The sequence below is a fragment of the Chrysochloris asiatica genome, unplaced genomic scaffold (genome assembly GCF_000296735.1).
Source record: "Chrysochloris asiatica unplaced genomic scaffold, ChrAsi1.0 scaffold00115, whole genome shotgun sequence".
NCBI lineage: Eukaryota > Metazoa > Chordata > Mammalia > Afrosoricida > Chrysochloridae > Chrysochloris > Chrysochloris asiatica.
The window spans coordinates 7,542,112-7,553,151 of NW_006408633.1; the positions used below are offsets into that span (position 1 = coordinate 7,542,112).

At 37.8% G+C, this 11,040-nt stretch overlaps 1 protein-coding gene across 2 annotated transcripts in view; it reads right to left on the reverse strand.

Moving 5' to 3' along the window:
* KIT (v-kit Hardy-Zuckerman 4 feline sarcoma viral oncogene homolog) overlaps window positions 1-11,040 on the reverse strand; it is a 136,376-nt gene that overhangs the window by 55,639 nt on the left and 69,697 nt on the right. For both annotated transcript variants that reach the window (XM_006868058.1, XM_006868057.1), the window contains exons 5-6: window positions 7,368-7,526; window positions 2,192-2,381 (exon numbers count right to left, since the gene is read on the reverse strand). In XM_006868058.1, coding sequence (XP_006868120.1) covers window positions 2,192-2,381; window positions 7,368-7,526 — 349 coding nt within the window. The remainder of the gene's footprint in view (window positions 1-2,191; window positions 2,382-7,367; window positions 7,527-11,040) is intronic.

Consider the following 11,040-nt stretch of genomic DNA (forward strand, 5'->3'; position numbering starts at 1 on the left):
TGTTTTTGTTAAGTCTTGTTGAGTCGGTTCCAACTCATAGCAACCCAGTATAGGGTTTCTAGGGAGTGACTGGTGAATTTGAACCACCGACCTTGTGGTTTAATACAATCTTGCAGTCCTGCACTTATTCTACAGCACCATACCAGGACTCCAAACATTTTCTGAAACTGTGACTAATGTCCTATGAGATAGAGTAGTAGCAAAAGCATTCACATAAAGGGAACCTTCCAGAACGTAGGCCTCTCCTTCCAACCTCATGACTACTTCCTTCTTTGCTCAAGGTCTTTGCTGAGCCTGCCGCCTACCAGGATCCTGAACTCCCTTCCTCTGCCCTACTGTGCTCTGACAACCCCTGAGAGGCAGGCACCTGCATCTGCCCCCATGCAGACCCTATTAGGAACCCTCTCAGTAAGACAGTCTTGTTGCTCCCATCTCCCTTATTGCAACACTTTCTTTCTTGGTTTCTATGAAACCACAATCTTCTGGTTCACCTCCTGCCCCCCTCTACTTCTCAGTTTTCTTTGCACTATATGCTATTCCAGCTTTAATGTTCCTACAAGGTGTGTAGACTGAGCACTATACAGCTCTCAGGTGGGTTACTGACAGGTGCTCTGAGGTGGAAGGAGCTCCATAGAACTGAGCAACCCCCAACCTACACAAGCCAAAAAACCAAACAAAGTAGGCAGTGGCCTCTCTCACACTCTCTGGGCAATCCATGGTCTCTTACTGAGCTGGCTACTGCCTGTTTGCTGTAGACTTTCAAATCTTTACCTGTGGTCCAGAACACTCTATCCTAATCTCCTATACAGAAATGATTTTCTGCCCCACCCTCACCTCCTCTCAGTGTAACTGCTCAAGGATTGTCCTTGGTGATTGAACAATGCACTTGGATGTTTACAGTCAGTGCATAACTGATGATGGGACATCCCAAGGTTAGACTTAAGTTCCAATGCACCTCCTTACTCCCTCTGCTGTTTTTCCTTCTCCATCCTGCTTCTCTTACTCCAACAGGTTCCTGTCCTTTAATAAACCTCTTCATGTGAATCCTTGCCTCAATTGCTGCTTCTATGGAACAGATCCAGCCTGTACTTCTCCACTAGGGCTCCCCCAGTCCACCTCAAATTCAACAGAGCCCAAACTGAATGCCTTGTCTTTCCTCAGAAGCATGCTGTGAGAATCCTCCTCCTCCTCATTCCATTCCTGCAGCCCAAACTGAATGCCTTGTCTTTCCTCAGAAGCATGCTGTGAGAATCCTCCTCCTCCTCATTCCATTCCTGCAGCCCAAACTGAATGCCTTGTCTTTCCTCAGAAGCATGCTGTGAGAATCCTCCTCCTCCTCATTCCATTCCTGCCCTCTTCCTCTCAGTGACTGGCATCACCATTCACCATCCAACCTGGCTCAGGGGACAGACTCCAAATCTTTCCGAACCTCAACCACCAAGTCTGTTAAGGAGGCAGCCCTGACAGCTCTCACATCCATCCTCTTCCCTCTATCTTTCATGCTTGCTTCCAGACATTGTCCTCAATCACTGATCTTACAACAGTGAGCAGTCTTCTGATTGGCTAAAACAGACAATCTATATCTGGGTACCATACCCCCTTGCCACCAGCTATTTGATCTTGCTCAAGTTATTTAAACTTCTGTGCCTCCATTTCTTCTTCTATAAAGATAGCGGGGTGGGAGTGCTTCCCTCCCAGGGCTGAGTGAGGACTAAAACCAGTGAGCTAACATATTTAAGGTTCTTAGAACAGTGCCTGACAAAAAAGTGCATACAACACATATAAAGTGTTTACTACTGTTTTTTATTACGAATGTTTTGAAACTCAAATCAAGTGAGTTCTGTAAAAACATTTGAGTTTACCACCTGATCCAAAGCTACTTGAAATATTTTTAGTTTTCTTATAGTTCATACAAACTGACTCTCACTCTCTCTGAAGAGGATTCTTCATTGTGTCTCTAGGAAATGTTAGTTTTGAAACTATCCTCAGAACTGTGGTAAAGAGGTGTTTGTTACCTCCATTTTATAACTGAGAAAACTGAGGCACCGAAGCTTTTCTTGTGCTCCACACACACACAAAATGTAAGAAGCGAGATGAAAATTAAGAAGGTTCCCCACTTGTCCTCCATTCAAAGGGTCACAGAAAACTCTGGTAAGCCAACTGGACAAAGGGGGGAAAGTCTTTGTCTTACCTGATATTACCATCGTTCTCAGACTTGGGGTAATGCTCCCATTTATCAGTGGAAGTGCTGTTCATATATATCCACTGTTGGTGTTCAGGTTTCGGGTATGCCTCGTATTCAACAATTAAATCTAAATTTTCTCCATCATTAACAAATATTGTAGTATTCATCATGGGAGAGATATTAATGAATCCTTTATCTAATTATAACAGAATAAGACAAAAGAAACAATTAGCCACAGCTACCAGATAAAAAATACAGCTTCATTCTCTAAACTTTCACCCTAACCAAGCAAGTGATTATCAAAGCCCAGCATTTCTTGCAAATGAAAACATCTGCAATTCCTTGCTGTTTGGTGATTATTTAAGTATGTGTCTTACAAATTCAGAATTCTCATAATGGTTGTTGTGGGTCTGTCCTACCTCAGTGCACATTTTCATGTTATGTACCTTTTTTATTATTATGCTTTTGAGAAAAGAAAATAATTTTGTTAAGGGCTGTCTAGTCAGTTCCAACTGTACAGGGCTTCCAAGGAACGGATGGTAGGTTTGAACCACAGACCTTGTGGTTAGCAGTGCAATGCTTATCCTACATCACCACACCAAGGCTCCTAATCTCATTTAGTAATATCCAAACTGTGACATGTATTGATGCACTTTCTTATTGTACAAGGGTGATTGTGAATATTATGCACTATACGATTTTATGTTACACGACTTTGAACGCTACATGAGTTTGAGCACCACTCACATGTTGCTGGGATGCTGGAAGCTATGCTACCAGTATTTAGCATCTTTAATCTCTTTTGTTTGTTACTGTTAACTATGTAAAGACTGAAAGAGGAACAAACTTATGCTTTGGTAAAACCGTTTGTGTCATCTGAAATAAAAATCCTGTGTGTTCTTCATCTTGTCTTCAGGGAGCACAAACTAAGAATTGTTGTTGTTATCCACCATCAAGTTGATTCAAACTTATAGGGTTTCCAAGGAGCAGCTGGTGGGTTTGAACTGCAGACATGGTGGTTCATAGTCCAGTGCTTATCCTATAGGTCCACACCAGGAGTCCAATACGGCCTACAGTACCCGGCATGCCCATGTGGTCTCCCATCCAAGTACTAACCAGGCCTGAGCCTGCTTATCTAACAGAGATAGGAGACTAGAAAAAGTACACAACCTTGTCTTTGAATTACAAAATTCACCAGATTTCAGCATTAGTTGACAATGACAAGAAAGAAAAATTTAACTGACCAGTTGAGACTTTATGTTGCTCTTATAAAATCACACATAAGGTAAAAGGGTTATACATTCAGAATACTTTAGTCTCCGAGCTCTGTTTCTTTAGAAATTACCTTACAGATCCATGTTCCTCTTAAAATTCTTTTATCCTTTATATTTATTAGATTAGTAAGTATTTGGATCAAATAGTTGATAGCTACACCCAGTGTAATCATGTATATGAATAAAAAGGTGTCATAAATCAATAAAAAGAAAAGAAAATCATTTGGATTTTTTAAAATGGTGAAAGATTAGCAGTTAGTACTTAGAGAGAAATAAACTTAAGTCTTTTCACCACAGACAAATCTGAGAGCATCTTAACAATAAAATCCTATCTCAAACCTCTGAAGAGGTGTTTATAAGCAAACAGGAAAAAGGAAGCGATAGAAGACCAAGGTAGATATATATATGTGTTTTTAATGCCTTTGTACTAAAATAAGAATAACAGGAAAAAGAGGAAATGAAAAAGTAGACGCAAGCCTTCACTTAACTAGTAAGTACATTAAAACAAGGCATGATTTTATTATTAAAATTAGCAGCAAAAATGACTGTGAAATAAATGTAGTGGTTAAAAAAACAAACTATGGTAAAATCAGCATATTGACTACTTACTGTAAATTGTCAAAAACCTTAGAAAGCATTTAGAAATACAGATTTCATTTTTAAAGTAACAAATTCTACAATTTAGCCTGGGAAGTTCCACTTGAGAACTCATATTAATGGGGTAGAGACAAGTTACGTGCAAACGTAAGTACTATTTGTACTAGTTATAATAATTTTAAAACGAGAAAATAGAAAACTGGTTAAATAAATAATTGTATATCCTATTTACACTTGTGATATGGCAATGTAGGATCAGCACTGGACTGCTAACTGCAAGGTCAGCAGTTCAAACCCATCAGCCACTCCTTGGAAATTTCATGGAGGGTAGTTATGAGTCAGAACTGACTCGATGACACTGACTCGATGACACATAAATGATTAGTAAAATATCATGAGGCCCTTAGGATTGTTTATAATATAATAAGAAAAGAATGAATTTGAATTAAAAAGTAATAAAACAATTATCATTATTATTTAATAGCTACCATTTAAAGGATGCTTTATTACACTCCCATAATAAGCATTTATCATGCATTATTTTATTAAACTATTATAGCAAACATTTAATCTCATTATAATACTGAGAGATAAGTCTTATAACCCCTAATTGAAAGATGAAAAAGAAAGCATATGGTTAGCGACCAATGACAGAGACTAGATTGAACACAGACCTTAAGAAACCAAGGCTGACCTACACACACCCTAGGGACTCTACATACATCAAGTTCAAAGGCAGAGACAGAATAAAATAATACATATAATATAAACTGTTACATGCAAATACACAGACAGTGTAGCAAAGTCCTAAGAATGGTTTTATCAGGTTAATGAAATCATGGGGCAATTTAAAGTAGATTCTTTCACTTCTTTTTCCATGTTTAAAAATTAATTCTAAAATTTCAAATGATCATTTATTGCCTTTGCTGCTACCTGGTTAATGGTTAAATACAGTGAAAATCCTAAATGAGGTTGGCATAGTCTTTCCAGATCTTGGGATTCCTACAAAGTCAATCAAAACCAAGAACCTAACTGTCTTTTGTCCATTTTACCAAATAAAAGATTTTTCAGATGAGTATGACAGAAAAATCATGAAATTGGAAACAAGAGAGAAATGGAAACTATCACCTGTATTTTAATACTGGAATCATAAATGATATCCCCTGGCCATTATTTAAGCTAATTTAGTTTCATGTTCAAGGAATAAAGAATTTATCTCAATAGTATATTAACTGTATAGGGTCTCAAAGTCATAAATTCCAAGACACTACACAATGCAAAATATTCAAATATTTCATACTACAATATGTGCATTGAAATGATTTCTTTCACAGTAACCATACATAAAGCACTTATGTCTCTCATGTGTTTTCTATAGCCTAATTTGCTCAATATAGTTTTACATCCTACAGAGCTTCAAATTCATGAAGCGAGAGAATTATTAGAATCAAAGAAGTCCACCTGGGTTATTGTAACTAAATGTTTAATTCCTATGTACAGCTGCATTAAAAATTGATGATGCATTAACACTTATTCAAAGGCAAACTCTATGCCAGGCACTTTATTTTTATAAACTATTGTTTTCCGTAGCCTTAGGAGTTCAGAGGCTATTCCCAGAACAGAAAATGTAGTCAGGGTTCAAGTACGGTGCACTGGAAAATTAAATGGCAGGGCCAGGGTAATCCCAAAACCTTGTTTTTTCAACGAATCTATATTGCATTCAAACTCTACTCCCAGTCCCTAAAAAATTTACTTTTTTCTCTTTGTCTCTTCCTGTTCTTGTCCCACCCCAACCCACTCCTAAAACAAAACAAAGCCAGATTCAGGTTTCACTGCTACAAGTCTTTCCAGTTATACATAATATTCTTGGAAATTGATGAATGGATTTAAAAATTCCAATTACATACAACAATACACTCAAAACATCCTTACTAATTGCTTTCAGGAGCTGAAGTTGATATATCAACATGCTCCCTAATCAATTTAGCAAATTAGCGCTTATGGAATTTAATATTTTAAAAGCATAGCCTTCTAGTAAAATTAATAAATGTTCAGTCACATTTAGGGACAAGTAGTAACTCCTTTTGTGTGCTGCCTCTATAATTGTCAAAGTCTTTTCTGTATCCAGTCAGGTTAGATGTGTTCTTTTATACACAGGCAGAAACGCTACGATTTTAAGATTATTGTGGGATAAATCAGTCATCTGACGTTGTTACAGACAATCAGTGTACAAAGAAGCATATATTGAAGGAATTTGGGGAAAGGTAGAGAGAAATAAAAACAAATAGTGCATCAGTTCATTATTGCTCATGATGAAGAATTTCAACAACCTGCAAGCCCTTAATCAAAGTCAAGCATGAGAATATGGTTGCATTAAAAAGACAAGAAAACATTAAATTCAAACAAATGCTCAAAAGGCAAAAATGTATCAAAGTAAAAAGTCATTTTAAAACGATTACTATTTTCAGTACATCAAAAACAGCCAAGTACCCCACTACATTTTGCTTTTAGTTGTTGTTGCTGTTGTTAAGTGCCATTGAGTCGATTCCAACCCATAGTGACCCTGTATAGGGTTTCCGAGGAGCGGCTGGTGAGTTTGAACCGCCAACCTTGCAGTTCAAATGGCTTTGCAGTCTGGCTCATTAACCCACAGCGCCACACCAGGACTCCTTACTTTTAGTAGAGGCTTGGAAATTTAATATTACGATTTCTAGAGTAGGGCAGGCAAGGTAAAGTAGATGTGGTATCATCAGGAAGGCAGGCAATTATGTTCTAATTTAATGTGTAGAAGACTTAATGACCCACACCACTGTGGACTTCCTGCAGGATTATACTATTGCCTTCATGGCTAGAGAAGAAGGTGAGGTGGTGGAGTGAGTAGTGAAGGAGAAGTCCAATTTAGCCCTTCTTGCAGCAAATGAACTAAAGCCAATGAGCAGCAAAATATTCACATGATTCAGAGATGTTTTGCTCCTCGATAGAGTCTCTACATCGATTTCCATATTCAAGGCCTTAAGCAATGACTCAAATTTTCAAAAAAGCTCAACTTAGGTTTTGTTTGGTGAGGAGTAGAAAATGACAGGTGTGAACAACTTTAGTTCCATCTTTCCATTTACTTCTATTAAATGGTACCATTTGCTTCTGTGCTCTATTTGGAAGAGGCCACAAAGGAAATTTTCATTCATTCATTCATTCGGTGATAATAAAATCCTAAGACTCTGCTCAACATTCCATTTATGTAAAAGGGAAACTATCTAGTAATTTCTTTTCACTATTGCCAGTAATTTATACATTACCATAGCGATATTTACCTACTACTTTCAAGGTTGTTGTGACATTTGCTGATCCAAAAGTATTCTTGGCATAACACATGAACACTCCGGAATCATTAACTCTTGCTGAGCTGATTGTCAACATTTCCTGACGTTCATAATCGAAGTTACCCTTATGCCGGCTCTTACTTTCTACCTCTGCTTTAATGTGCTGGTTTTAGAAGGAGGGGAAAACATCAAAGATTACCATACAATTTACATTCAGGATCTTTTATAGATAAATTAAAAATAGCAGCAATTAACTTCTCCATATTAGCATATATTACACACTACACTTCAGTAAGAATAATAAAGCATCATGACAAGTGAGTAGAACACTTCATAATACAGGATTAGAGTGAAAATTAGTCATTATTAAAGACAAGAGAAAAAGAAAAACAACATGAAAATCTTTCCTTAACCATGATATATGAGTAATTCTCAACTGTCTGCAATGCTACATTTGAAGAGTTATCATGTAGGAAATATTACAGAAGAATGATTTCTTACTCTATGAATGAGCATACTTGGGTGATATCAATATTTCCTGTTAATTGAGAGGACTTCAAAAAGTTCATGGAAAAATTCCACTATTTTCCAGCTCCCTATATTTTCATGAACTTTTTGAAGGTCCTTCATATATTTCAGCATTTTCTATCCTATGTTTCAACAATTGAAAAAAAAACACATTATTAATAACAATAATGTTCTACTTTATTAATCTACCTATGGTTTCCTTGAGTAAAAAATACAAGTACAATTTATAAAACACAAAATATAAGCATACACATAACTAACTTGGTAGTTCATCCTACAGTTCTTATCCAGCAGAATTTCAGCAACTATTAAAGGTAGTTCCATGAGGAGCTCTGGTAGCGTAGTGGTTACGAATCGGGCTGTGAACCTTAAGGTCAGCGGTTCGAAACTACCAGCCGCTCCGTGGGAGAAAGATGAGGCTTTCTACTCCCGTAAAGATTTACACCCTCAGAAACCCTGTACAGGGTCGCTATGGGTCGGAACCGACTCGACGGCACTTAACAACAACAACAACATAATGTATGAGACATATCTGGCCAAACCCTAAATTATTTAAGAATGAGCAGAGGAGAAAAGGTTGTAAATTGACCCATGTGGTATCATCACCTCAACTCATATTTTCCTGTTGGTAAGCAAGGTTGGCAGTTCAAGTTCACCAGCTACTCCCTGGAAACCCTATACAGGATCACTCAATGTGAGTCAGAACCAACTAGACAACATTTAACAACAAAAACAATGAGACATGGAAGGAGTTCTGGTGTGGCACTATAGGATAAGCACTGGACTGCAAGGTCAGCTTGAAACTCAAGGTCAGCAGTTCAAACTCAACAGCCGGTCTTTGGAAACCCTATACAGAGTCGCTCTGAGTAGGAATCAACTTGACAGCACCTAAAAATAACAACAAGACATGGAAAGGAGTCCTGCTGTAGAGTTATAGATAGGATAAGCACTGGACTGCTAACTGCAAGGTGGGTGGTTCAGACCCACCAGCTGCTCCTTGAAAACACTATGCAAGGTTGCTATGAGTCAGAACCAACATCATGGCACTGATCAACAAGAAGACATGGAAACATTTCTTGCATTTAAATGTCATGGAAAAACAATAACATAAAATACAGTTGTTTTAGGTGTCATTGAATCGGAACCTACTTATAGTGATCATTTGCACTACAGAATGAAACATTGTCCAGTCCTTGGCCGACCTCACAACTGTTGCTACACCTGAGCTCATTGCTGTTACTGAGCCAAACCATCTCATTGTGGGTCTTCCTTTTTCTCCAACACTCCACTTTACCAAACATGACATCCTTCTCCAGGTACTGGTCCCACCCGATAATACGTCTGAAGAATGAGAGATGAAGTCTGGCCATCCTGGCTTCTAAGGAGCACTCTGGCTGTACTTCTTCCAACAAAAATCTATTTGTTCTTTTGGCAGTCCATGGCAATTTCAATATTCTCCTGCAACACCGTATCACAAATGCATCAGTTCTTCTATACTCTTCCTTATTCATGATCCAACTTTCAAATGCATATGAGGTTATTGAAAATACCATGACTTGAGTCAGGCACAACTTAGTCCTCAAACTGATATCTTTGCTCTTCAACACTTTAAAGAGGTCTTGTGCAGAAAATTTGCCTAATACAATATATCGTTTGAATTCTTGACTGCTGCTTCCATGAGTGTTAATGGTTGATCTGAGAAAAATGAAGTCTTTGAACAACTTCAATCTTTTCTCCATTGATATGGATGCTATTTATTGGTCCAGTGGTGAGGATTTTTGTTTTCTTTACATTGAAATGCAATCAATACCCAAGTCTATGGTCTTTGATCTTCAATAAGTATTTTAAGTTCTCATCACTTGCAGCAAGCAAGGTTGTATCACCTGCATATTACAGGTTGTTAATGAGTCTTCTTCTAATCCTGATACCACATTTTTCTTCATATAATTATTTGCTCAACACACAGATTGAATAAGTATGGTGAAAGAATACAACCCTGGTACACATCTTTCTTAATTTTAAACCATTCGGTGTTCCCTTGTTCTGTTTGAAGAACTGCCTCTTGGTCTATGTATTCCAATTAAGTGTTCTGGAATACTCATATTTTTCAATGGTGTCCATAACATGTCATGGTCCACACAATCAAAAGTCTTTGCGTAGTCAATAAAGCACAGGTAAACATCTTTCTTTTATTCTTTCCTTTCAGCCAAAATCCATCTGATGATATTCCTTGGTCCACTTCCTCTTCTGAGTCCAGCTTGAACCTCTGGAAACTCTCTGTCAATGCATGGTTGCAGCCATTTTTGTATTATCTTTAGTAAAACTTTACTCACATGGGATATCATTGACATTGTCCAATGATTTACGCATTCCTTTGGGTCACCTCTCTTTGGAATGGGCACAAATATAGATCTCTTCCAGTCAGTTGGCCAGGTAGTTGTCTTGAAAATTTCTTGGCATAGATGAATGAGTGCCTCCAATGCCGCATCAATTTGTTGAAATATTTCAGTTTGTATTCCATCAATTCCCGGTGCTTTGTTCTTTGCCAATGCCGTCAATGTACCCTGGACTTCTTCCTTCAGTTTCACTGGCTCTTCATCTGGCTACCTCTTGAAATGGTTGAACATCAACCATCTCCTTTTGGTACAGTGACTCTTGTGTATTCATTCCATCTTCTTTTGATGCTTTATGCATCATTCAATATTTTACCCAGAGAATTCTTCAATAACAAAATTCGAGATTTGAATCTTTTCTTCAGTTCCCTCAGCTTGAGAAATGTTGAACATATACTTCCCTTTTAGGAATGTGCAAAGACCTGGAGTTGGAAAACTTATGTAATGATATTTGACTTTGTCTTCTCAAGGTTTCTAAAAAGATTAAAGTAAGTCGAACATAGATTTCTTCCTCTTCCTATTTTTTTCTAATGTACATACGTTCCTACCATGGGGGAGGGGACAAACTAAAATAAGGAAAGTAAACAGGATCTACTCCTGACATGGAATGAGATCAGAGGGTGACTAGGCTTTGCTGACACTATTAGATTTAGACCACTCTGCCAACGTCAAGGAGCTCTGGTAGCGTAGTGGTTACGAATTGGGCTGCGAACCTTAAGGTCAGCGGTTCAAAACTACCAGTC